At 45.6% G+C, this 27,146-nt stretch overlaps 1 protein-coding gene across 1 annotated transcript; it reads left to right on the top strand.

The window, feature by feature from the left end:
* The first annotated feature begins 172 nt into the window (after window positions 1-172).
* On the top strand, window positions 173-26,668 carry LOC115464738 (vomeronasal type-2 receptor 116-like). Its single transcript, XM_030195093.1, has 4 exons — window positions 173-934; window positions 17,559-17,786; window positions 22,901-23,027; window positions 25,758-26,668. The coding sequence occupies exons 1-4, from the start codon at window positions 173-175 to the stop codon at window positions 26,666-26,668; spliced, it is 2,028 nt and encodes a 675-aa protein (XP_030050953.1).
* Window positions 26,669-27,146: the final 478 nt, after the last annotated feature.

Raw genomic sequence — 27,146 nt, 5'->3', positions numbered from 1 at the left:
TTGGGATTATCTGCACAAGGAGGCCACACTACAGCAAACGAAAGTCCTTCCCTGTGTAATACTGTTTTAAATATGTTAAGTGAGATTTTAAGTGCTATGACTCAGTGATAGAGATTATAATGCTTTATTGTCCTTTTCTCAACAGATCAGTTTCACCTCACAGAATCTTCTGATGAGCAACACTGTTAAGTTTCCTTATTTTTACCGAACTGCTCCCAGTGAGCTACATCTCTGCGCCGGGATAGTCAAATTACTGAAACATTTTAGCTGGAGTTGGGTTGGTATCATTGCATCTTATGAAGATGAGAGCCTTAGTGCTGTCCAAATCCTAAAAGAAGGGATTGAGCAGAATGGAGGCTGCATTGAATTCGTAGAAATTGTCAATAACAAAGTCAAGCCAACTGATTTTTCCAAACTTAATGAAAGAATCCAAACGTCATCAACTAGTGTGATCATTCTCTATTGTAGTAGAGATTTCATCTGGAATGTATTTGGGAACAGAGATTATGCACATATAGCTAAAAAGGTCTGGATCACCAAACATGAGCAGGACTTTGACTCAAGTTATCCATTGAACTGGAATATAAAGAACAACACCTTGGTGTTTACAGTCGCAAAGAAGAATATTCCAAGTTTTTCAAGATTTCTTCGTGAGGTGAATTATACTCTTCTTCCTAGTGATTTCTATGTATGGTCATGGTGGACGAGCCTGTGTGACAGCCAGTGCCAAAATAGCATCAGAAGATCTTGCAATACGAACAAAACTTTGAAGTTTCCACCACACTGTGGCACCAAGTACTTGGGGAGCAGCTATAGCGTGTACAATGCTGTGTACGCCCTGGCACATGCACTGCATGACATGATCACATCTGGTTTTGGAAATGTCACTATGTGGAGTAGAGAGAGGAGATTTTTGGATTATTTGCCCTGGAAGGTAACATCCTTTGTTAGAGAACTGATCAAAGTAATAGACTAGCACAGTGTGGAAGGGAAACCTTCATGAGAGGAGGAGAAGACAGAGTGCTGTGGAGACACCTATTGGAGCTTATACTTATTTAGATTTTACTCACACCTTTTTCAGTAGTAGCACAAGGTGCCAAGCAAAATGGTAGAGACTATTATAAAGAAGAAAATTACAGAGCATATTCAAAAGCATGGATTAATGAGACAAAGCCAACATGGTGCTCTCTGGAACTGTGTTTTTCTCTACTGAGTGAAATAAGCCATTTCATTTGCATAACAGATAGAGGCTAGCAGCTAGAGGAGGAGGGGCGATTAGTGTACATCCAGGTGGTAAGTGACCGAGCTTCACTTACCTTGAACCTGTGGGATTCTTAGAGCTAGTTTGGATTGGTAGCAGAGTCTGCCTGTGATCTGAAACTTTTCTTACTAAACTGTTTGACGGACTGAGGTTGCCAGAGTCCTAAAACTTTTCTTCTATAACTGTTTGAGTATATACCTTATCTAAAACAAACTTTAAGAGAAAAAAAAAACCTGTTCTTTCTTTTGCTGTGGGTCTATCCTATTCCGTAATCTAAAATTGCTAGTTTTACAATTTGGGGATAGAAGGTTTTTCTTTAAATTGTATTGTATTGCTGTGCTGGTGATTTCCTATTCTTTGTGCTGAAATTGTGTAAAATGTGCTCTCTGGAACAGTGTTTTTCTCTACCGAGTGACATAAGCCATTTTATTTGCATAACAGATAGAGTCTAGCAGGCACTGCAGGATCTGGTTTGGTTTTCCCCCCCACCCTCCCCTGGGATAACTCTACATTTATAGCAGGTACTGTAATTAGGCTAATAAGCTAGGAGTGGTCTTACATTACTATACATTACCATTAATTACCATTTAAGCAGATAACACAATAGGGATAATATAATATCCTATATAAACTACAGAATACTTATATCTTACTAATATTCTTAATACTATAGCTACTCTTATAAGATTGAAAACTTAAAAACACTAAGATGGAGTCAGCAGTCCAGCAGCGGGAGGGATGCTACCCAGTCTTTTGCATTGAGTGCCACATGTATGATTATCTCCCAGTTGGTGTGAAGTCATATGTGTGTGCCCGGTGTAAAGAGCTCCTAGCTCTCAGAAAGCAGGTCCGTTCTCTCGAGGCTAGAGTACAAGACTTGATAGAGATGAGGGAGATAGAGCAGTACATAGATGAGACCTACAGGGATGTAGGTAGGTAGCCCCTGTTCTACTTCGGAGGAGAGAGGTCTCCTAGAAGGAGAGCATTGCCATGGTGAAATAGGAAGTACTCCTGTAGCCAGGACCTGCCTACCAGAGGATGCATTATCCTCTCGCACCAAGGATATGTCTCTGATTACAGCCCACAGGGGAAAAGATAGGACCGCTGTTGTAGTTGGCGACTCAATCATTAGGCATGTAGATAGCTGGGTGGCTGGTGGACGTGAGGATCGCCTGGTGACTTGCCCGCCTGGTGCGAAGGTGGCGGACCTTACGCAGCACCTAGACAAGATTTTAGGTAGTGCTGGGGAGGAGCCGGCCATCTTGGTACATGTGGGTACCAATGACGTAGGAAAATGTGGGAGAGAGGTTCTGGAAGCTAAATTTAGGCATTTAGGAAGGAAACTCAAATCCAGATCCTCTAGGGTAGCATTTTCTGAAATACTACCTGTTCCACGCGCAGGGCCCAAGCGACAGGCAGAGATCCGGAGTCTCAACGCATGGATGAGACGATGGTGTGGGGAGGAGGGTTTTGGATTTGTCAGGAACTGGTCAGCATTCTGGGGAAGGGAGAGCTTATTCCGATCTGATGGGCTTCACCTTAACCAGGGTGGGACCAGGCTGCTGGTGTCAACTTTTAAAAAGGAAATAGAGCAGCTTTTAAACTAGAAACAGGGGGAAGGCCGACAGTTGCTCAAAAGCGCATGGTTCAGGATAAGGTACCTTTTGAGGATATCACCCAGACAGGGAAGAAAAGGTTACTTGTAAGTAAGGATGTCAAAGAAATCATAGTAGATTAGATGGCCTTAAATAAAATTAATAATTACCAGACAAAAGATAACATATTAATAATGCCATGTATTAAACGTAATATAAAACGGAACAACAAACATGCATTGAAATGTCTATACGCAAATGCCAGGAGCCTGAGACATAAGATGGGAGAGCTGGAGTACATTGCACAAAATGAAAATTTGGATATTATTGGCATCTCTGAGACCTGGTGGAAGGAAGATAACCAATGGGACACAGTCATACCGGGCTACAAATTCTATCGTAGTGATAGGGTGGATAGGATTGGAGGAGGGGTAGCACTGTATGTAAATGAGAACCTTGACTCAGATAGGCTGCAAATATTGCAGGAGACAAAACCCCTATTGGAATCTTGTGGATTGAAATTCCACGGGAAAGGGGGAAAAGGATGGTGATAGGAGTGTACTACCGTCCACCTGGCCAGGACGAGCAGATGGACACAGCAATGTCAAAGGAAATTAAGGAAGCGAATAAAATGAGCAATGTAATATTAATGGGTGATTTCAATTATCCAGATATAGACTGGGTTAATGTAACATCGGTACATGCTAGGGAGGTGAAATTTCTTGATGAAATCAAGGATAGCTTCATGGAACAACTGGTTCAGGAGCCCACAAGAGAAGGAAAAATACTAGGCTTAGTCATTACTGGAGCTCATGATCTGGTGCAGGGGGTAACGGTGCGAGGGCCACTTGACAACAGTGATCATAATATGATCAGTTTTGATATTGGCATTGAAGTAAGTGAACTTAGGAATTCAAATACACTAGCGTTTAACTTTAGAAAAGGCGATTACGACAAAATGAGAAAAACGGTGAAAAAAAGACTGAAAGGAGCAGCTCAAGGGTAAAAAACTTACATCAGGCATGGATGCTATTTAAAAACACCATCCTAGAGATACAGGACAAATATATTCTGCGTATTAGAAAAAGGGGAAAAAAGACCAAACATCAGCCGGCGTGGTTAAACAGTAAGGTAAAGGAAGTCATTAGAGCCAAAAAAACAATCCTTCAGAAAGTGGAGAAGAGAACCAACTGAAAGTAACAAGATAAAACACAAGGAATGCCAAGCCAAATGCAAAGCAGAGATAAGGAGGGCAAAAAGGACTTTGAAAAAAAGTTAGTGTTAGAAGCGAAAATACATGGTAAAAAATTTTTTAGATACATTAAAAGCAGGAAGCCGGCTAAAGAATCGGTTGGGCCGCTAGATGAAAAAGGTGTTAAAGGGGCGATCAGGGAAGACAAAGCCGTAGCGGAGAAATTAAATGAATTCTTTGCTTCGGTCTTCACCTAGGAGGATTTGGGAGAGACACCGGTGCCGGAAAGCGTATTTGAAGCAGGCGAGTCGGAGAAACTAGAAGAATTCTCTGTAAACTTGGAGGATGTAATAGGTCAGTTCTGCAAACTGAAGAGTAGTAGATCACTAGGACCTGATGGTATTCATCCCAGAGTATTAATAGAACTGAAAAATGAACTTGTAGAGCTACTGTTAGTAATATGCAATCTATCCCTAAAATCAAGTGTGGTACCGGAAGACTGGAGGGTAGGTAATGTTACTCCGATTTTTTTAAAAGGTTCCAGAGGAGAGCCAGGAAATTATAGACTGGTGAGTCTGACGTTGGTACCGGGCAAAATGGTAGAGGCTATTATTGTCATGACTGTGGTCGTGATCCATCTCCGACTCACCTTAATTCCAGTGGGCAGCATCTGAGCTGGTTTCTGTCTGCTCTTCCTGAGTTGGCTCTGTCTCTGTGTGCTGGCTGCTTCGAGCATGGCTCTAATTGCTCCACTATCCTGCACCTGTGTGTGTTAGGTCTCTCTGTGCCTCAGTATGCTTCCTGCCTGAGTCCAGTAGTTATGACATCATCAGTCAGGACCTTGATAAGGAAGTGGTGTTCTAGCATTCAGGGCCTTTGCATTGCCAAAAGGTCATCAGGTTAGCCGGTGTGCTGTTGCACTATTACTTAACCTTGCTTTGGGCTCTTGCCCTTCTGCTTGTTGTGTCTGTGGACTTCCAGTCCTTCTGTTGTCTTGTTCTCTGTCTGTGTTTGTAGCTACTGAAGCTTCAGCCTTTGCTTTGCTCCATGTCTGTGTTTGTAGCTACTGAAGCTTCAGCCTATACTGCATCTGTATGGGTTGCCTGAGTTGGCTCTGTCTCTGTGTGCTGGCTGCTTTCAGCGTAGCTCTAATTGCTCCACTATCCTGCACCTGTGTGTGTTAGGTCTCTCTGTGCCTCAGTATGCTTCCTGCCTGAGTTCAGTAGTTATGACATCATCAGTCAGCACCTTGATAAGGAAGTGGTGTTCTGGCATTCAGGGCTTTTGCATTGCCAAAAGGTCGTCAGGTTAGCCGGTGTGCTGTTGCACTATTACTTAACCTTGCTTTGGGCTCATGCCCTTCTGCTTGTTGTGTCTGTGGACTTCCAGTCCTTCTGTTGTCTTGTTCTCTGTCTGTGTTTGTAGCTACTGAAGCTTCAGCCATTGCTTTGCTCCCTGCCTGTGTTTGTAGCTACTGTAGCTTCAGCCATTGCTCTGTTCTCTGTCTGTGTTGGCTAGCTACCGGAGCTTCTGTCCTTGCTCTGCCAAGCTTGTATATATATCCTGAACCCTACCTCTTCCAAACTTGTGTATATATCCTGGACCCTGTCTCTGCCAAGTTTGTATGTATATCCTGAACCCTACCTCTGCCAAGCTTGTGTGTATATCCTGAACCCTACCTCTGCCACGCTTGTATGTATATCCTAGATCCTACCTCTGCCACGCTTGTATGTATATTCTGGACCTCTTCCTCTCCCAAGCTTGTATGTATATCCTAACCTCTGCTTCTGCTCACCCTTTATGTACGCCCAGTCTGTTTAGCCTCTCTGTGTTGCTTGCCTAGTGGCTGCATTGCAGCTTTCAGTCCTTGTTCTTGACCCTGTCTGCTTTCTATCTAGTGTTGTATTGTCTGTCTGAGTCCTAGTCTAGTATTCTGCCTAGCCTTCCTGGTGAATCCAAGACCCTGTGTGTCTCCTGTGGGTATCCAGTTCCTGCCCAGTCCTGCAAGTCCTGCCAGCCGCCTGCACCCAGGGGCTCAACTCCTGGGGAACGGTGTTCAAGCGCAGGTGAAGATCTGCCTGTTCCAGCTTGCTCGCCTCAGTTGCAACTCCAGTCCAGAGTTCCAGTCCTGCTTTACCTCGTCTCCGGTGTCGGGGTGGTTTTGCCTGCCACTGCCGCTCCTCGGCAGTGGTCCAAGGGCTCACGAATCCAGATTCTGCCTTGAGGACCTGACAGAATGCAAAGGCCGTGAGACTGGCAAAATCATCCGTCCAGCTAGGCTTCCTGTCCATGTCTTTTTCCCCTGTTGGCAATCCGGGTCCCAACCCCAGTGCAGCTCCTGGTTTCGGTTGAGATCTCAGCTCCAACCCAATTTTTGCTCTTGATTCTTTTATGACGCTCCAGGAGTACCGTGACAAACTTTTTTTTCATCCAGCTTTGAAGAATACTCCTGAAGCTGCAGCTGAGAGAAAGCGTGTCAGGTGGCTTGGGTCCCAGACCAACCTAGTCTCTGCTATTGATCCTTCTATCACACTCTGAGTATCGCCGCAAACTTCTCTCGGATCCAGCCCTGCGGATTACTCCTGAAGCCAACGCTGAAAGAAGGCGTCTTAGAATTCCCAAGCTCTGGGCTCATCAGCAGTTTTTTCGGAGCAGTCTGAGTTCCAGTTGCAGTTCAGCTCCTGTTTGGAGTTCCAGCTCCAGCCAAGATACTGAGTGCGCTCCGGGTTCCAGTTCCCGCCAAGATGCTCAGTTCGCTTCGAGTTCCAGTTCCAGCCCAGAGGTTGATTTCATGCCAAGTTCCAGTTCCAGCCAAGCTCTTAGTCCTGTCCAAGTGGCGCCCCTAACCGAGCCTCCGATTCCAGTCCAAGTGGCGCTTCCACATAAGCCTCTGAGTCCAGTTCAAGTGGCGCTTCTAACCGAGCCTCCGATTCCAGCACAAGGGGCGCTTCCAGTCAAGTCTCTGAGTCTAGTCTGAGTGGCGCTTCTAACTGAGCCTCCGATTCCAGTCCAAGTGGCACTTCCTCTTAAGCCTCTGATTACAGTCCGAGTGGCACTTCTAACTGAGCCTCCGATTCCAGTCCGAGTGGCGCTTCGAACTGAGCCTCTGATTCCAGTCCGAGTAGTGCTTCAAACTGAGCCTCCGATTCCAGTACAAGTGGCGCTTTCAGTCAAACCTCGGATGCTTGTCCGAGTGGCACTTCAGGTTGACTCCAAGCCGAGTTCCAGCTTCAGTCAAGCTGCTGGGTCTAAGCCGAGTTGCAGTTCCAGCCAAGATGCTGAGACCACTCCCAGTGCCAGCTGAAATGCTGAGGCTATGCCAAGTGCTGAGTCCAGCTGAGCTGATGAGACTACGCCGAGTGCCGAGTCCATCCGAGATGCTGAGCCCACTCCAAGTTCCAGTGCCAGCCGAGATGCTGAGTCTGCTCCGAGTTCCAGTGCCAGCCGAGATGCTGAGTTTACGCCGAGTGCCGAGCCCAGCCAAGATGCTGAGTCCCCACCAAGTGCCGAATCCAGCCAAGATGTTGAGTCTGGATCGAGTTCCAGTTCTGGCCCAGATGTTGAGTCCAGACCGAGTCACAGTGCCAGCCTAGATGCTGAGCCTGAGCCGAGTCCCAGTTCCAGCCTAGATGCTCAGCCTAAGCCGAGTCACAGTTTCAGCCAAGCTGCGGAATCCAAGCCGAGTGCTAGCTCCAGCCAAGCTGCTGAGTCCATGCCGAGTTCCAGTTCCAGCCGGGCTGCTGAGTCCATGCCGAGTTCCAGTTCCAGCCAAGCTGCTGAGTCCATGCCGAGTTCTGGTTCCAATCAGGTTGCTGAGTCTACTCCAAGTTCCCGTTTCAGCCAAGATGCTGAACCCAGTTCCAGTTCCAGTCAAGATGTTGAACCCATTTTGAGTTGCAGCTCCAGCTGGGAGGCGAGTTCCAGTCCTGGTTTCCGTCCTGATCCCAGTCCGGGTTCCAGTCCCGGGTCAGTTCTTGATTCCTGTTCTAGTTCCTGCCCAGCTAACCATGGTCATGTTTTGAAGTCCTTTCGTAGATTTCACCATTGCCACCCATGGAGACCTGAATTTCCTTTGGAGACCGGCAGCTCCTGTGGGGACATGGGAGCCTTGAGGGGGACGTACTGTCACGACTGTGGTCGTGATCCATCTCCAACTCACCTTAATTCCAGTGGGCAGTGTCTGAGCTGGTTTCTGTCTGCTCTTCCTGAGTTGGCTCTGTCTCTGTGTGCTGGCTGCTTCGAGCATGGCTCTAGCTGCTCCACTATACTGCACCTGTGTGGGTTGCCTGAGTTGGCTCTGTTTCTGTGTGCTGGTTGCTTCCAGTGTGGCTCTAATTGCTCCACTAGCCTGCACCTGTGTGTGTTAGGTCTCTCTGTGCCTCAGTATGCTTCCTGCCTGAGTCCAGTAGTTATGACATCATCAGTCAGGACCTTGATAAGGAAGTGGTGTTCTGGCATTCAAGACCTTGGCATTGCCAAAAGGTTGTCGGGTTAGCCGGTGTGCTGTTGCACTATTACTTAACCTTGCTTTGGGCTCTTGCCCTTCTGCTTGTTGTGTCTGTGGGCTTCCAGTTCTTCTGTTGTCTTGTTCTCTGTCTGTGTTTGTAGCTACTGAAGCTTCAGCCATTGCTTGGCTCCCTGTCTGTGTTTGTAGCTACTGAAGCTTCAGCCTTTGCTTTGCTCCCTGTCTGTGTTTGTAGTTACATAGTAACATAGTAACATAGTAACATAGTAACATAGTAGATGACTGCAGAAAAAGACCTGCACGGTCCATCCAGTCTGCCCAAGAAGATAAATTCATATGTGCTACTTTTTTTATTTGTACTGTCCTCTTCAGTGCACAGACCGTATAAGTCTGGCCAGCCCTATCCCCGCCTCCCAACCACCAACCCCACCTCCCAACCACCAGCTCTGGCACAGACCGTATAAGTCTGCCCAGCATTATCCCTGCCACCCACCACCGGCTCTGGCACAGACCGTATAAGTCTGCCCAGCACTATCCCCGCCTCCCAACCACCAACCCCGCCTCCCAACCACCAGCTCTGGCACAGACCGTATAAGTCTGCCCAGCACTATCCCTGCCACCCACCACCGGCTCTGGCACAGACCGTATAAGTCTGCCCAGCACTATCCCTGCCGCCCAACCACCAGCCCTGGCACAGACCATATAAGTCTGCCCAGCACTAGTCCCGCCTCCCAACCACCAGCTCTGCCACCAATTCTAGGCTAGGCTAAGGATTCCTTTATGTTTATCCCACGCATGTTTGAATTCCGTTACCGTTTTCATCTCCACCACCTCCCGCGGGAGGGCATTCCAAGCATCCACCACCCTCTCCGTGAAAAAATACTTCCTGACATTCTTCTTGAGTCTGCCCCCCTTCAATCTCATTTCATGCCCTCTCGTTCTACCGCCTTCCCATCTCCGGAAAAGGTTCGTTTGCGGATTAATACCTTTCAAATATTTGAACATCTGTATCATATCACCCCTGTTCCTCCTTTCCTCCAGGGTATACATGTTCAGGTCCGCAAGTCTCTCCTCATACGTCTTGTAACGCAAATCCCATACCATCCTCGTAGCTTTTCTTTGCACCGCTTCAATTCTTTTTACATCCTTAGCAAGATACGGCCTCCAAAACTGAACACAATACTCCAGGTGGGGCCTCACCAACGACTTGTACAGGGGCATCAACACCTCTTTTCTTCTGTTGGTCACACCTCTCTCTATACAGCCTAGTAACCTTCTAGCTACAGCCACTGCCTTGTCACACTGTTTCATCGCCTTCAGATCCTCAGATAGTATCACCCCAAGATCCCTCTCCCCATCCGTACCTAGCAGACTCTCACCGCCTAACACATACGCCTCTCTTGGATTTCTACTCCCTAAGTGCATCACTTTGCATTTCTTCGCATTGAATTTTAATTGCCAAACCTTAGACCATTCTTCTAGCTTTTTCAGATCCTTTTTCATGTTTTCCACTCCCTCCAGGGTGTCCACTGTGTTACAAATCTTAGTATCATCCGCAAATAGGCAAACTTTACCTTCTAACCCTTCGGCAATGTCACTCACAAATATATTGAACAGAATCGGCCCCAGCACCGAACCCTGAGGCACTCCACTACTCACCTTTCCCTCCTCCGAGCGAACTCCATTCACCACCACCCTCTGGCGCCTGTCCGTCAACCAGTTCCTAATCCAGTTCACCACTTTGGGTCCTATCTTCAGCCCATCCAATTTATTTAAGAGCCTCCTGTGGGGAACCATGTCAAAAGCCTTGCTGAAATCTAAGTAGATTGCGTCTATAGCACGTCCACGGTTCAATTCTCCGGTCACCCAATCAAAGAATTCAATGAGATTCGTTTGGCACGATTTCCCTTTGGTAAAACCATGTTGTCTCGGATCTTGCAACTCATTTTCTTCCAGGAAATTCACTATCTTTTCCTTCAGCATTGCTTCCATTACTTTTCCAATAATCGAAGTGAGGCTTACCGGCCTGTAGTTTCCAGCTTCTTCCCTATCACCTATCAGCCATTGCTTGGCTTCCTGTCTGTGTTTGTAGTTACTGAAGCTTCAGCCATTGCTTGGCTCCCTGCCTGTGTTTGTAGCTACTGAAGCTTCAGCCATTGCTTTGCTCCCTGCCTGTGTTTGTAGCTACTGTAGCTTCAGCCATTGCTCTGTTCTCTGTCTGTGTTGGCTAGCTACCGGAGCTTCTGTCCTTCCTCTGCCAAGCTTGTATTTATATCCTGAACCCTATCTCTGCCACGCTTGTATGTATATCCTGGACCCTACCTCTGCCAAGCTTGTATGTATATCCTAACCTCTGCTTCTGCTCACCCTTTATGTACGCCCAGTCTGTTTAGCCTCTCTGTGTTGCTTGCCTAGTGGCTGCGTTGCAGCATTCAGTCCTCGTTCTTGACCCTGTCTGCTTTCTACCTAGTGTTGTATTGTCCATCTGAGTCCTAGTCTAGTATTCTGCCTAACCTTCCTGGTGAATCCAAGACCCTGTGTGTCTCCTGTGGGTATCCAGTTCCTGCCTAGTCCTGCAAGTCCTGCTGGCCACCTGCACCCAGGGGCTCAACTCCTGGGGAACGGTGGTCAAGCGCAGGTGAAGATCTGCCTGTTCCAGCTTGCTCGCCTCAGTTGCAACTCCAGTCCGGAGTTCCAGTCCTGCTCTACCTCGTCTCCGGTGTCGGGGTGGTTTTGCCTGCCACTGCCGCTCCTCGGCAGTGGTCCAAGGACTCACAAATCCAGGTTCTGCCTTGAGGCCTGACAATTAGTAAGAATAAAATTACAGAGCACATACAAAAACATGGGCTGATGAGACAAAGTCAGCACGGATTTAGTGAAGGGAAGTCTTGCCTCACCAGTCTACTGCATTTTTTTGAGGGGGTGAACAAACACGTGGACAATGGGGAGTCGGTGGATATTGTGTATCTGGATTTTCAAAAGGTTTTTGACAAAGTGCCTCATGAAAGACTCCTGAGGAATGGGATCGGAGGTAGGGTATTACTATGGATTAAGGACTGGTTGAAAGATAGGAAGCAAAGAGAAGGGTTGAATGGTCAGTATTCTCAGTGGAGAAGGGTAGTTAGTGGGGTCCCACAGGGGTCTGTGCTGGGACCGCTGCTTTTTAACACCTAGAGATGGGAGTAACTAGTGAGGTAATTAAATTCGCAGATGACACAAAGTTATTCAGGGTCGTCAAGTTGCAGGATGAGTGTGAAAGATTACAGGAGGACCTCGCGAGACTGGGAGATTGGGCATGCAAGTGGCAGATGAAGTTCAATGTTGACAAGTGCAAAGTGATGCATATGGGTAAGAGGAACCCGAATTACAGCTATGTCATGCAAAGTTCCGCGTTAGGAGTCACAGACCTAGAAAGGGATCTGGGAGTCATCGTTGATAAGACGTTAAAAACTTCTGCTCAGTGTGCTGCGGCGGCTAAGAAAGTGCACAGAATGTTGAGTATTATTAGGAAAGGGATGGAAAACAAACACGAGGATGTTATAATGCCGTTGTATCGCTCCATGGTGCGACTGCACCTCGAATATTGTGTCCATTTCTGATCGCCGCATCTCAAAAAAGATATAAAGGAATTAGAGAAGGTGCAGAGAAGGGCGACGAAAATGATAAAAGGAATGGAACGACTTCCCTATGAGGAAAGGCTGAGATGGTTAGTGCACTTCAGCTTAGAGAAAAGGCAGCTGAGGGGTGATATGATAGAAGTCTACAAGATAATGAGTGGAGTAGAGCGGACAGATGTAAAGCGTTTGTTTACACTTTCAAGCAACAATAAAACCAGGGGACACAAGATGAAGCTAGAATATGGTAGATTTAAAGCAAATAGGAGAAAGTTTTTCTTTACTCAGCGTGTAGTTAAACTCTAGAATTTGTTGCCGGAAAATGTAGTGACAGCAGCTGGCCTTACGGAATTTAAAAGGGGTTTGGACAGATTCCTGAGGGAAAAGTCCATTGAACATTATTGAAGCCTGGATTGGCCGCTGTCGAAGACGGGATGCTGGGCTTGATGGACCCTTGGTCTTCTCCCAGTATTGTGGTGTTTATGTACTTATATTTAGTGAAGGGAAATCTTGCCTCACCAATCTATTACATTTCTTTGAAGAGGTGAACAAATATGTGGATAAAGGTGAGCCGGTCGATATTGTGTTTCTGGATTTTCCAAAGGCATTTGACACAGTACCTCATGAAAGACTCCAGAAGAAATTAGAGAGTCATGGGATAGGAGGTAGTGTTCTACTGTGGATTAAAAACTGGTTAAAGGATAGAAAACAGAGAGTAGGGTTAAATGGTTAGTATTCTCAATGGAGAAGGGTAGATAGTGGGGTTCCACAGGGCTCTATGCTGGGACCGTGGTTTTTTAACATATTTATAAATGATCTAGAGATGGGAGTAACTAGCGAGATAATTAAATTTGCTGACGACACAAAGTTATTCAAAGTTGTTAAATCGCAAAAGGATTGTGAAAAATTACAAGAGGACCTTACGAGCCTGGGAGACCGGGTGTCTAAATGGCAGATGACGTTTAATGTGAGCAAGTTCAAAGTGATGCATGTGGGAAAGAGGAACCCGAATTATAGCTACGTCATGCAAGGTTCCACATTAGGAGTCACCGACCAGGAAAGGGATCTAGGCGTCATCATTAATGATATGTTCAAACCCTCTGCTCATTGTGCAGCAGCAGCTAAGAAAGCAAATAGAATGTTAGGTATTATTAGGAAAGGAATGGAAAACAAAAATGAGAATGTTATAATGCCTTTGTATTGCTCCATGGTGTGATTGCACCTCGAATATTGTGTTCAATTCTGGTCGCCGCATCTCAATAAAGATATACTAGAATTAGAAAAGGTATAGAGAAAGGCAAAGAAAATGATAAAGGGGATGGGATGACTTCCCTATAAGGAAAGGCTAAAGCGGCTAGGGCTCTTCAGCTTAGAGAAAAGGTAGCTGAGGGGAAATACGATAGAGGTTGTTTTAATTACCCCTCTCTAAGCCTCCGGGGAACCCCTGCCCATGGGGAGGAAGGGTGGGTTTCAGAGGACCGCATTTTAACACGGAGGTATAGAGGGGGTGTCAGAAGGCTCAATTTAAATCTAAGACCCAGGACCTCGGCTTTCTGATTTCTGGTGTCTAGGTGGATCTTTGGCCATCTATTTTCCCACATAGTGTACTGAGGGGTAAAAGACACCCCACCCATGTGAACCCCACCTGTGCAAGAATGTTCCAAGAAACAGACAGACAATCAAGAAACTGAGGCACAGACTAGGAAAGCAAGAGATAGAGATAATCTTTATTCTCACCAATTGGCACTTCAATCTGGCACACTCATCAGTCAGATTCTCAGGTTGACCGGCCGTAGTTCTGCCCTCTGGGTAGAGTTGGGGAAAATTCCAATCTCCGCCCAGATTTGCAGACCTTATAAAGCATCTGCTGTCCATTCACTTCAATGGGGACACATTTTTTTTTCATCTGTGAATCATACTTTCTGACAGTTTGCCTAACCGCAGATCAGGTGCCCATCTTCTCCCTCCTTTCCCCCTCCTTTCACCTATTTCTTCATAACTCATTTCCTGAATTGTAAACATCTTTCCTAATATAGAGAGAATAGTATTAATATCTCATGATCCTGGATGCCATCTTAACAACAGCAGACTCCATTTTCTGAACCAAACTCCTTACAATTTTTGCCATTAATTCCTCCATCTTGGCCCTTACACTGCTTTTGAATGTCACACTAGATTCCAATAAGGCTTACCAAGCGGCCCTGCTTCCGCAGGCGCTCAGCTACAAGGCCATCATCAGATTTTCAGATTTTTCAGGCCTAGTCAGTGCTTTTCAGCAGCCTAGGCTATAGAACTCAACCCACCACTATTCCAGTGGAGGGGTCTCACGTTGTGACACATATTAACAAGGTCTATAAAATAATGAATGGAGTGGAAGGGGTAGATGTGAATTGCTTGTTTACTCTTTCAAAAAATACTAGGACTAGGGGGCACACAATGAAGCTACAAAGTACTAAATTTAAAAAGAATCAGAGAAAATTTTTCTTCACTCTACATGTAATTAAACTCTGGAATTCGTTGCCAGAGAATGTAGTAAAAGTGGTTAGCTTACCTGGGTTTACAAAAGGTTTGGATGGCTTCCTAAAGAAAAAGTCCATAGACCATTATTAAAATGGACTTGGGGAAAATCCACTGCTTAGATAAGCAGCATAAAATGTAATGTACTTTTTTGGGGATCTTGCCAGGTACTTGTGACCTGGATTGGCCTCTGTTGGAAACAGGATGCTGGGCTTGATTGACCTTCACAGGCTTATTTTCGAAAGAGAAGGGCGCCCATCTTTCGACACAAATCGGGAGATGGGTATCCTTCTCTCAGGGTCACCCAAATCGGCATAATCGAAAGCCGATTTTGGGTGCCCCCAACTGCTTCCCATCGCGTGGACGACCAAAGTTCCCGGGGGCGTGTCGGAGGCATAGCGAGGCAGGACTGGGGCGTGCCTAACAGATGGGCGTCCTCGAGTGATAATGGGAAAAAAGAAGGGTGTCCCTGACGAGCGTGTGGGCGACTTTACTTGGTCCATTTTTTGTTACGACCAAGCCTCAAAAAGGTGCCCGAACTGACCATATGACCACCGGAGGGAATCGGGGATGACCTCCCCTGACTCCCCCAGTGGTCAGTAACCACCTCCCACCCCTCAAAAAAACAACTTTAAAAACTTTTTTTGCCAGCCTAAAATGTCATACTCAGGTCCATCGCAGCAGTATGCAGGTCCATTGGGGGGGGGGGGGGAGTTATGTGTGAGTCAGCAGAGGCATAGAGAAGGAATGGACGTCCTTCTTTCAAACATTTTGGACATCCTGAACTGCCTCCCCCCCCCCCCCCCCCCCCACAGGGACAGCCAAATTTCAAGGGAGTGGAGTGGAGGAGTGGCCTAGTGGTTATAGCACTGGTCTTGCAATCCAGAGGTGGACTGTTCAAATCCCACTGTTCCTACTTGTGATCCAAAATCCAAATAAATAAAGGGGATATCAGAGGCATAGCAAAGGCATGGACATCCTTCTCACAGAAACATCCACATTTTGGACATCCTCAACTGCCGTCAAAGGGATGGAGGCATAGCAAAGGAAGTCCTTCACCAATACTCTAAAAAAAAAAAGACATCTCTGAAGAGTACTTGGATGTTTTCACCTGTACTTGTATTTTTCTAAGGTTGTAGATGGCAATTTATTTAAAGTTGTAGACGGCTATTATACACACAGCTTGTCTGTGTGTATAAAGCTGTCTTTGGCATTCGCAGAGCAGCCACGCATAATGCTTGGCTGCTCTGCATTGGCTTCCCCTCCTTAGAAAGGAAATCATGTGCAAATGAGCTAACAGTGAGCAGCTCATTTGCATACAATTTCCTTCATGCATGCCCGTTCCTTTCCGAATCGCTAAGGGATCATGAGGGAAGGGTGCCCGGTTGGTGTCCTGGCATGTCAGGGGGACCAGTACACTATGAATGCTGGCTCCTCCCATGAGCAAATGAGTTGGATTTGGTCGTTTTTGAGATGGGCGTCCTTGGTTTCCATTATTGCCGAAAACTGGGGACGACCATCTCTAAGGTTGACCATCTCAATATTTAGGTCGACCATCTCTAATGTCAACCTAAATGTTGAGATTTGGGCGTCCCCGACCATATTATCAAAACGAAAGATGGTCGCCCATCTTGTTTCGATAATACGGGTTTCCCCGCCCGTTCGCCGGGACGTCCTGCTAGGACGCCCTCAGGAAAACTTGGGCGCCCCGTTCGATTATGCCCCTCTTTGTCTATCCCAGTATGGCAATACTTACGTACACTCTCAGGGGCTAGATATGGCACACAGTGATCAGTATAATTTATAGAATATTGTAAATTACGTGGGTATCTCCCACAAGTAAGTGTGACCATTTATACCCAATTCTACTCCTGGCTAAGTTTTTGCACCTATGCACATACCCAGCCTGTAAAGATAGTGCTTACATTCCCTTATATAATAGCTTCCCACTAGGTGCCCTGTTGTAGAATCGCCCCTCTAAGTCACAATGATCTGATACCTTGAGAATGTTCATGTGCTCAAAGGTGCAAACATGTAGTTTAGCTTCCTCTTTAGGCCTAGTGGAGGTGGTTTGGCAGTGGCAGAGACAGCAACAAGGGGAGAGGTTAGGCCTGGCAGGGGAAAGCAAATAGAAGGGGATGAGATGCGAGATCTGATGGTATAGGGAGGGTGAGATTACTGTAACCTCTAAGCTGAGTGGGAGGCCTTCACCTACAATCCTACCACTGAGGGGCAAGCTCTGCAGGTCTCCAGGGAAAATGCCTGGCCCTAGTGACTGAAACCACAATATTGAAGCCCCCCCCCCCCCCCCCCCACACACACACACACTAGCAGCAATTCATTTGGAAGACTCCCACTCAGGTGAAGTGCCACTGGACAACCAAGGTAGGGGCGTGGAGGAGGAAACAGAAGGTGTTCTTGGTCCTGGCAGAAAGGAAGAATGGACACCTTGCAGGAAGGGAAAGGGAAATGTTTATACAGCAGGAGAAGGGAAGAGGAAAACAAATCTGGGATATGAAGTAGGGGAGATGGAAGGCAATGGGTCATATTGGACTATGATGGGATAGAGAAAGAAAGATACTAGGCTACAGGAAGTGGTGGGGAAAAGAAGCAAAACTTCTGGACGGGGGAACAGAAGAGAGGGGAGATGCTGGACATGTGGCATGCAGGAAGACAGAGAATGGAAGCTAGTGAGACACTGGATGAGGAGAGAGAGTGATGGGGAATGGGAGGGCTGGGGTGAGGAAGATGTAAAGCTGTGGTCAATGCAGTAGCAAAAGAGAGAGATTGAGAATTGAACAGTGAAAAGGAGAGATGAAATAACTTAAAAAAGGAAAATTGTTTTGCTTTTATGTATACTTGAAATTACAAGGGTAACTTGACAGTATTGAAAATGTACCTTTTCATTCTTTAGCTTCATCATTATCTGAAGAACGTCCACTTTAAGAACGGTCTTGGTGAAGATGTATCTTTTGATGAGAATGGAGACCTCACCGTTGGATACGATATCATAAATATTGTCTATCTACCTAATGGGATACAGAGGAATGAAATTATTGGTAGTTATAACCCTTATGCTCCTCTGGGACAGGATTTCACTGTTGACGAGAAGGCCATCGTGTGGGAAAGTGACTTCACTGAGGTGAGAATCAAGTTCCACTAAAATATGATGAAACTTACATAAGCCACAAGTAAATATTTTTATCTAGATTCAGGAGATAAAAGATATGCACATGTTGCCCCACCCATGTTCTGCCCAGAGTCCACCACTATGGGTGTCCCCCTGTAAAATATGTGCTGTTGAAGAGCTGTGCATTGTAAGGGAAGAGTAGAAGGTAGATTATTGATGTTCACAGGCCTGTGTTCACATATTATTTTGTGGATCACCTTTTTGCAGTTTGGGAGGTGTAGTCTGAGATGGTTTCTTGCCTCATGTTTGGTGTTTCTTTGAGGTAGGTTTGTTGATGGTGCCATGTGGTCTGGAGCTGTGCCATTTGGGATTTGAGGGATGGAGGTGCATAGTTTGAGGGTGATCCTCGCTTTGCTGGGAGGCCAGTGTGGTTTGATTGGTGAAGGGGAGGCACTTTCAAAGCGAGAGATTTTGTGTTTGAACTTGGCTGCAGTGTTTTGAGCTGTTTGCAGTTTTTTCAACGGGTGCTCCTTACAGCTAGCATATATGGCATTCCAATAATCGAATTAGGATAGTGTTAATGATTGTACCAATAGTCTGAATGTTTCTGATGAGAAATAGGGTCTGATCCTTTTTAGTTTCCAGGGAGACCTGAGGGATTTTGTGATTGCTGAGGAAACTTCAGTGTCACATATTGAACGTTTGTCTGTGATTGTACCTAGAATTTTCAGATTGTCACCTCTCGTTTAGACTACTGCAATCTGCTTCTTGCTGGCCTCCCACTTAGTCACCTCTCCCCTCGCCAATCGGTTCAAAACTCTGCTGCCCGTCTTGTCTTCCGCCAGGGTCGCTTTACTCATACTACCCCTCTCCTCAAGTCGCTTCACTGGCTCCCTATCCGTTTTCGCATCCTGTTCAAACTTCTTCTACTAACCTATAAATGTACTCACTCTGCTGCTCCCCAGTATCTCTCCACAGTCGTCCTTCCCTACACCCGTTCCCGTGCACTCCGCTCCATGGATAAATCCTTCTTATCTGTTCCCTTCTCCACTACTGCCAACTCCAGACTTCGCGCCTTCTGTCTCGCAGCACCCTACGCCTGGAATAAACTTCCTGAGCCCCTACGTCTTGCCCCATCCTTGGCCACTTTTAAATCTAGACTGAAAGCCCACCTCTTTAACATTGCTTTTGACTCGTAACCACTCGCCTCCACCTACCCTCCTCTCCTCCTTCCCATACACATTAATTGATTTGATTTGCTTACTTTATTTTTTGTCTATTAGATTGTAAGCTCTTTGAGCAGGGACTGACTTTCTTCTATGTTTGTGCAGCGCTGCGTATGTCTTGTAGCGCTATAGAAATGCTAAATAGTAGTAGTAGTAGTAGTAGTAGACCTCCTTGGGTGAATTTCTCCAACAAGATGGTAAATAACTCCTAATAAATAAATGTGTGCGTATATGCACATGTGTAGAGCCTGAATGTACGCTCCTTCCCCCAATATTCATAGCTATTTAACTGGCCAGAAATGGCCACTGACAGGTTATTATTGTTATTTTATTTTTTTTATTAGGATTTATTTACCGCCTTTTTGAAGGAATTCACTCAAGGCGATGTATGTTAGTTGGAATATTGTATTGACAGTCACTCTTCTCTACATAAGGTCAATCACAAGTCTTCCATTTTTGATTTCACTCAACTTCTTTTCACCTCAGGACATATTGCCTCCCACTTATACAAGTTTTTGTTCCAGAAACTTCTACACTGAATTCTGGTCTACACTCTGTATAGGGAAAAGGATTTTGTAGTTTCTTTAACCTTACAACAATGGAATGATTTTTGGGTTAAAACCAGTAGACTTCTATCTTCAGACAGTTTTATACAATTCTTCTTTTTCCTACACCACAGCAGTGGCGTACCAAGGGGGGGGGCGGTGCGCCCCAGGTGCACGCCGCTGGGGGGGTACCACGCGCCTGTCGGCTCTTCGTTTTCATGCTCTCTCTGCCCCGGAACAGGTTACTTCCTGTTCCGGGGCAGAGGGAGCATGGAAACGAAGAGCCGACAGGCGCGCGGCACCCCCCCCCCCCAGCGGCGTGCACCCAGGGGGGTTCTTTCGCCAGGGGGGGTCGCGCTGCACCCGGGGGTTATTTCGCCGTGGGGGGTTGCGCTGTTCCGGGGGGCGCTGCACCCAGGGGGCGGGGCGCATTGGCGATCCGCCCCGGGTGTCAGCACCCCTAGGAACACCACTGCACCACAGAACTATTTCGACTCTTAAAAAAAATGCATCTAGCTGGATTAATGATTTCCAACAAATCCTGGTTCTGTGCTCAACCATGTGGCACACTTTTGCATTTTCTCTCTTACTGTTCATTAACTCATCATTTTTGGAAAAAGATTTGGACTATTATTGGTAAAATTCTTTTTATCACAGACGAACTGTTGCCTGCGATCATCTTTTTTGGCTCTGTACTACTACAGAGCGATCTCACTCCTCCTCAAGTAAAACTGTTTGACATGCTTCTTTCTATAGCCGTTAAAAGCCAGATTTTATATATGGTGCCTAGATTTTCACGTGGAAATACGCACATAACTTAATTGGCATAACATGCCAATCGACGTTTTTAACAGCACTTAACAAGCAATAATGAGCACTATTTGGCAATTATCAGAATTTATACATAGAAATCACTAAGCATATTCTTTAAACCACGCCTAAATCTTATAGAATACGCATAAATCTACACGGATGTTTTAGGTACCATATGTAGAATCTGGCCATAAGAGTGTATTGACCAGTTGGAAAAATAATGCCTTCTTGAACGTGCATTTTTGGTGGCAGTCTGTACTTCAAGTCTACAAATTTGAAAAGTTATATGTATCACATCATAAACAAGAATTTGGAATGCTGTTGATGACTACCTTTCTTCGGGCCCCTTTTACCAAGCTGCGGCAAAAGGGGGCCAGCACTGGCGTCAGTGCATGTTTTACACACACGTCGAGGATCTCTTTTACCGCAACTGGTAAAAGGGAAGTCTCGTCTTCCTGCAGGAAATCGCCGTGCGGCAAGTAAAGCACTTGCCACTTGGCTATTTCAGGGGGAGCCCTTACCGCCACCCATTGAGGGGGTGATAAGGGCTTCCGCTTTAATCCAGCACAGGGGTAGGCAGTGGCGTTCCTAGGGGTGCTGACACCCGGGGCGGATCGCCGATGTGCCCCGCCCCCCCCCCGGTGCAGCGCCCCCCCATGCAGCGCGACCCCCCCCGGTGAAAGGACACCCCCCCACCCTGGCGAAAGAGCCCCCCCCCGGGTGCACGCCGCTGGGGGGTTGCCGCGCGCCGGTCAGCGTCGTTCGTTTCCATGCTCCCTCTGCCCCGGAACAGGTTACTTCCTGTTCCGGGGCAGAGGGAGCATGGAAACGAATGACGCTGACCTGCGCGCGGCACCCCCCCCCCCCAGCGGCATGCACCCAGGGCGGACCGCCCCCACCGCCCCCCCTTGGTACGCCACTGGGAGTAGGCAACTCTGGTCCTCGAGAGCCGCAGGCAGGTCAGGTTTTCAGGATATCCACAATGAATATGCAGGAGATAGATTTGCAAGCACTGCCTCCATGGTATGCAAATTGTGGATATCCTGAAAACCTGACCTGCCTGCGGCTCTCGAGGACCGGAGTTGCCTACCCCTGACCCAGCAGAACCCGGCAGCGCTCAGCACTGCCCGATTACCACCGGGTACACTCCAGCGCTACAAAATACATTTTTGTGGCGCCAGAAATTACGGTGCTCTAGGGGTGGAAAGTACTGCCAGGCTGCGGGAGCCCAGGTACTTCCTGTATAGTGAGCGGTAAGCCCAAGTCGTTTAGTAAAAGGAGCCTTTTGTTACCTTTCCTTTTTGATCAGTAGTCATGGTAGCAGGGCCTGTCTCTTCATGTTCAAGTGTACAGCGCTGTGTACATCTAGTAGCGCTTTAGAAATGATAAGTAGTAGTAGTAGTAGTCTCTGGGATTCCGGAATCTTGCTATTCTTTGGGTTCCGGAATCTTGCTACTCCTTCGGATTCCGGAATCTTGCTACCCTTTGTCCTTATCCCTTATTTGTCCTGTTTGTCTGACCTAATTAGATTGTAAGCTCTGTCGAGCAGGGACTGTCTCTTCATGTTCAAGTAGTAGTAGTAGTAATATGGAGTTCTTTTGTTCCTTGGTTTTAATTTGAGCCTTTTGTTTTTGATTTTCTCCTCTTTTTTTTCATGCATCTACTGTTGGTGGAGGAGTAGCCTAATGGCTAGTGCAGTGGGTTTTGATTCTGTTGACCTGGGTTCAATTCCCACTGCAGCACCTTGGGCAAGTCATTTAACCCTCAATTGCCCCAGGTACAAAACTTAGATTATATAATATGTACAACACTTGTATATCCAGTAGTCTTATAGAAATTATTATGTTTATTGCTTAATGTTTTAATATTCCTGCATTTTCTTTTTGTATTTTGAATTATTTACTCTTATTATAACTCAATAAAAATTTAAAAATACAAGTTAACCATTGAATTTTCTCAAATAAAGTCAATTTGTGTATGTTAAAATGTTCTGAATTATGTTAAGAAACTTATTAACACAAATGTTTAATATGAACCAAAAGAAAGTTCTGAAAATCTTTAAAAAAAAAAAGACCAAACTGAACCAAAAATAGCCAAAACTGTTTTCCTTGTGTTCAACCCTACCAGATGTGATTTTCCAGCCACAAGTGCGCTGACAAGGTTAAGATTGAAAATGTAGATAGATTTAGGTATTGATAATGTCAACCAAAGTTCTGGCTGTTGTTTGTGTATTTAAACTTAGCCAATTTTAAACTTTAAACATTGAAAACTGAAAATTTAAGTTATCTACCTAAAAGATTCCCTAAGAAACTCCTACTTTAAAAATTAAAATTAATCATGACAATTAGCAGCTCCAGAAAGGAATATTTTCAGAAAATCTGACTGAGGTACAGTTAGGTATCTAAATCCTTTAAACTGATCTCTCCATGGTAAGTTTGATTTACAAACAAAACTTTTGAATTAGTGGTCAGTAAAGGAATGCTGAATTTAATAAATAACATCTGTCAAATAAAGTTATATAACTTGTTTCCTTATTCTTCAGACACTTCCGCAGTCCAGATGCAGCCCAAGTTGCCGTCCTGGTTACCGGAAATTAACCAGAGAAGGAGAGCCCGTCTGCTGCTATGACTGTATTCCCTGTGCAGAGGGAGAGGTCTCCAACCAAACTGGTGAGTGTCATCATGGGCAAAACCAAAACAACAGAAAAAGGAGGTAAACACCCTATGCAAAGTATCAAACAGTACTATGAGAGGAGGGATAAGTCCATGGGTTTCCACAAAAGAGGAAGAGATGCTAGAGGTAAAAACACCAAAATGTTTTAATAAAAATCCATAAATATAATGACGTTTGTTATATCCACTCAGTGACTCAATGAAATCAAACAATGTCAGTCCGATCGTTGAGAATGTCCACCAGAAAATAACAAGCTAGATCAAAAAGGAACTGACACATATCTGTGTTTCGGCACAAATGCTTGCCTCAGGGGTCATAAAATCTGCACTTACTAGTGTAAGATTTGATATGCAATGCAGACCTCTGTGGTGACAAGCAAGACACAATCGGAGATCAACTGTAAAACATGTGTAGACAGTGAAAGTGTGATCCTATCCCTACTCTCATAGTACTGGGTGATATCATAGAACGTGTGGGCAGCACAAGGCTGTAGATGCTTCATGGTGGTCCCTGCTCTGTGAATTAGGCAAGGGTGAAAATCTGTAGAGACCAAGATTCATCCACAGTTTGATTGACACTTTTTTTTTCTTTAGAGAATAAGGGAAAATGTCAGTTATGGTCCCTGTCCTCACTAGATGGCCAAGCATAGCAGACTCCATCAATTCCAAAACTAATGGAGCATGTCATTGACATTTCGTCTGTCTTTGCGAATGGCAGCCCATCCCTGATTTTCAGTGCATTTTCTGTGGTCCAAATTAACTATAGGGCTCATTTTTGAAAGAGAAAAATGTCTAAAAAGTGGCCTAAAGCAGCATTTGGACATTTTTTCACAAAAACATCCAAATCAGTATTTTCAAAACCTATTTTTAGATGTTTTTCTATGAAGTCCATCAGAAGTGCATTCAAATCACAAGGGGGCATTTCAGGGGCGTTTGGAAGGCGGAATTAGGGCGTGCCTAACACTTGGATGTTTTCCAGCCATAATGGAACAAAACAAAAAAGTCCGGGACTAAAACCAAGACGTTTTGGTCTAGACCTGTTTTCAGAATGAACAAGGCAAAAAAGGTGCCCTAAATGACCACTGGAGGGAATCTAGGGTAACCCCCAATACCCCCCAGTGATCACTGACCCCCTCACCCCCCCACCCCCAAAATATGAATAAAAATATGACTTACCAGCCTCTATGAGAGCTGCAGATGTTAAAGTCAGGTCTATTAGAGCAACATGCAGGTCCCTGGAGTGGAGTAGTGGTCAGTGCAGTACACAGTGGGGGACCCAGGTTCCTATCTCCCTCTACCTGTCACACTTGTGGTGGAAACTGTGACCCCTCCCAAGGTCACCAAAACCCTACTGTACCCACATATAGGTGCCCCCTTCACCAATGAGGGCTATTGTAGTGGGGGACAGTGGGTTTTGGAGGGTTCAGGGGACAAGATAAAGGAGCAAAGGTGAGATGTGTACCTGGGAGCATTTTTATGAAGTGCACAGAAGTGCCCTCTAGGGTGCCCCATTGCTTTCCTGGGATGTCTGGGGGACCAGTCTACTAAAAATGCTAGTTCCTCCTACATCCCAATGACATGAATCTCTAAGTTTTGCACCTATTCGTTTTGTTGGGGGGGGGGGGGGGGAGGGTCCCAAAAATGGACCAAAAAAACAAAACGTCCAAATCACAAAACCTTGTTCAAAACAGTATTTTTGAAAAAAAAAAAAAAAAAAAAGAGACGTTTTCCTTGTTTGAAAATGACCGTCTTTCCTATTTGGATTTTGGACGTTTTGTGCAAAACGTCCAAAATCGGACTTAGACATCATATCAAAAATGCCCCTCCACATGGGCACTGACATGGAATATCTTCTGCGGTTGCCCAAATCTGTATCCTGATCACGCCAGCTCTCCAGGGACACTGTGGCATTTGCCAGAAAGAATATTCAGCTCCATTACCCTGTTAAATGTGGCTGAATATCTTCTTCTAAAGTGTTCAGTGTGATTTAACCAGAAAGGCCCACACTACTTTTCAAGGGACATAAGATATCAACACAATGCCCATTCTGAAGACTGTTGCTACAGTGTAAAATTATCCATAATATAAAAGAACTATTTTCAGTGTCAAAAAACTAATGCTATTCAGTGGCTTAGCTACAGGTGGGCCTAGGTGGGCACAGGCCCACCCCATTCTTGGCTCAGGCCACCCAGCGGTGGCACCACACTGCTCTCTCCCCCCTGGCATCCTGGCATCTACGCTCCTATCTCTGAACCCTGTCCCTCCCCGCTGTACCATACAGGCATCCTCAGCACCTGCAGCGATTCATTCTTGCTGCTTGCGTCGGCCCTGCAGGGTCCCACCCTAGCTGACATCATTGCCTGTTTCCTGTCTGGTAGAATGCAGCAGATGGAAGCCTGCGGGGTTGACGCAAGCAGTGAAAACGAATCACTGCAGGCACTGAGGATGCCTGTATAGTACACCGGGGAAGGACTGGGTTCAGAGACAGCAGCACAGATGCCGGGATGCCGCGGAGGAAAGGGAGGAGATGTGAGGTAGGTGAAAAAAAAATCAGTATTTTTAAAATTACTTCTGGGAAGATATTGTTGTGGTGGTTGTAGTGTGGTGGGGGTCACTTGCGTGTGGAAGGGCCCAGCCAAACTATCACTCAACCCATCTAAAATACTGAGTCTGGCTACGCCTCTGATACTATTTATGAGATACGTAGACAATATTCTTCATTCTTAGATGGCGACACCTGTTGGAAGTGCCCTGAAGACCAATGGCCCAGTCAAAAAAGAGACACTTGCATCGCAAAAGTGATAACCTTCCTGTCCTATGAAGAGCCTCTGGGGATAGCTTTGACTTCCATCATCATTTTCTTCTTTCTGATCACTGCCGTCATCCTGGGAATCTTTATTAATTACCGAGACACTCCCTTAGTGAGAGCCAACAACCGGGACCTCAGTTACATTCTCCTCATTTCCCTCATGCTCTGCTTCCTCTGCTCTTTAATATTCATCGGACGTCCAAACAAGGTTACCTGCATCCTCCGACAGATTGTCTTTGGGATCATTTTTGCCATTTCTCTCTCCTCCATCCTTTCAAAAACCATCACTGTGGTCACAGCCTTTCATGCCACCAAGCCCGGAAGCAAGCTCCGGAAGTGGATGGGTTCCAAGGTCTCAGTTTCTATAGTCCTTTCCTGTTCCCTTATTCAAACTGTTCTGTGTCTTGCCTGGTTGTTCATTGCTCCCCCACTGCTGTATCTTAACATGCACTCAGAAAGTGGAACGATATTAATTGAATGTAATGAAGGATCTGTAATTGCATTTTATTGTGTACTGGGATACCTGGGATTTCTGGCTGGTATCAGCTTCATCGTAGCTTTTCTAGCAAGAAATCTCCCCGATAGTTTCAATGAGGCCAAGTACATCACCTTCAGCATGCTGTTGTTCTGCAATGTCTGGATCTCCTTCATCGCAACCTACTTGAGCACCAAGGGCAAGTACATGGTGGCAGTGGAGATATTTGCTATCTTGGCCTCTAGTGCTGGACTCCTTGGCTGTATTTTTCTTTCTAAATGCTACATTATTCTGTTCAAGCCCGATAGGAACAACAGGAAATACCTAACAAAAACTACTGGAGGAAATAGTTAAAGACATGCTACTTCATAAAGATAAATGGATAAATTATCACCTTTATCTTTATTTCTGAAATTCAATTTTTAAAATATTTTAATCAATTTACAGAATAATTCCAAGAATAAATCTTGATATAGAAAAGATGAATAATATTGAAACGTCTAATGTATGCAAAGCAAAATTAGGAAAAAAGTTATATTATCCAATGTCTAGTCCACAATTGGAAAAGGAGAACAAGGCAATACCAAGAAGAAATCATATCACTAATAAAAAATTAAGAATAAGAAGAGAATAACTCAGATTTAAAATTAAATTAGATTACGGAGTAGATGAAATTAATGCTTTTGGCTGCGAAAGTGGAGCTACAAGTCTTGGATTCCCAAAATGAACTTAAATGTGTAGGATTGTAAAAAACACAGGAGTCCTTTTACTAAGCCGCATAAGCAGGCACCAAAATGAAGTTACCGCCCGACTACCGCATGGCTCTTGTGGT

This window comes from Microcaecilia unicolor, chromosome 3 (genome assembly GCF_901765095.1).
Source record: "Microcaecilia unicolor chromosome 3, aMicUni1.1, whole genome shotgun sequence".
Classification (NCBI taxonomy): Eukaryota; Metazoa; Chordata; class Amphibia; order Gymnophiona; family Siphonopidae; genus Microcaecilia; species Microcaecilia unicolor.
The sequence above is the reverse complement of the archived record's forward strand: the minus strand, read 5'-3'. Positions and strand labels throughout refer to the sequence as shown.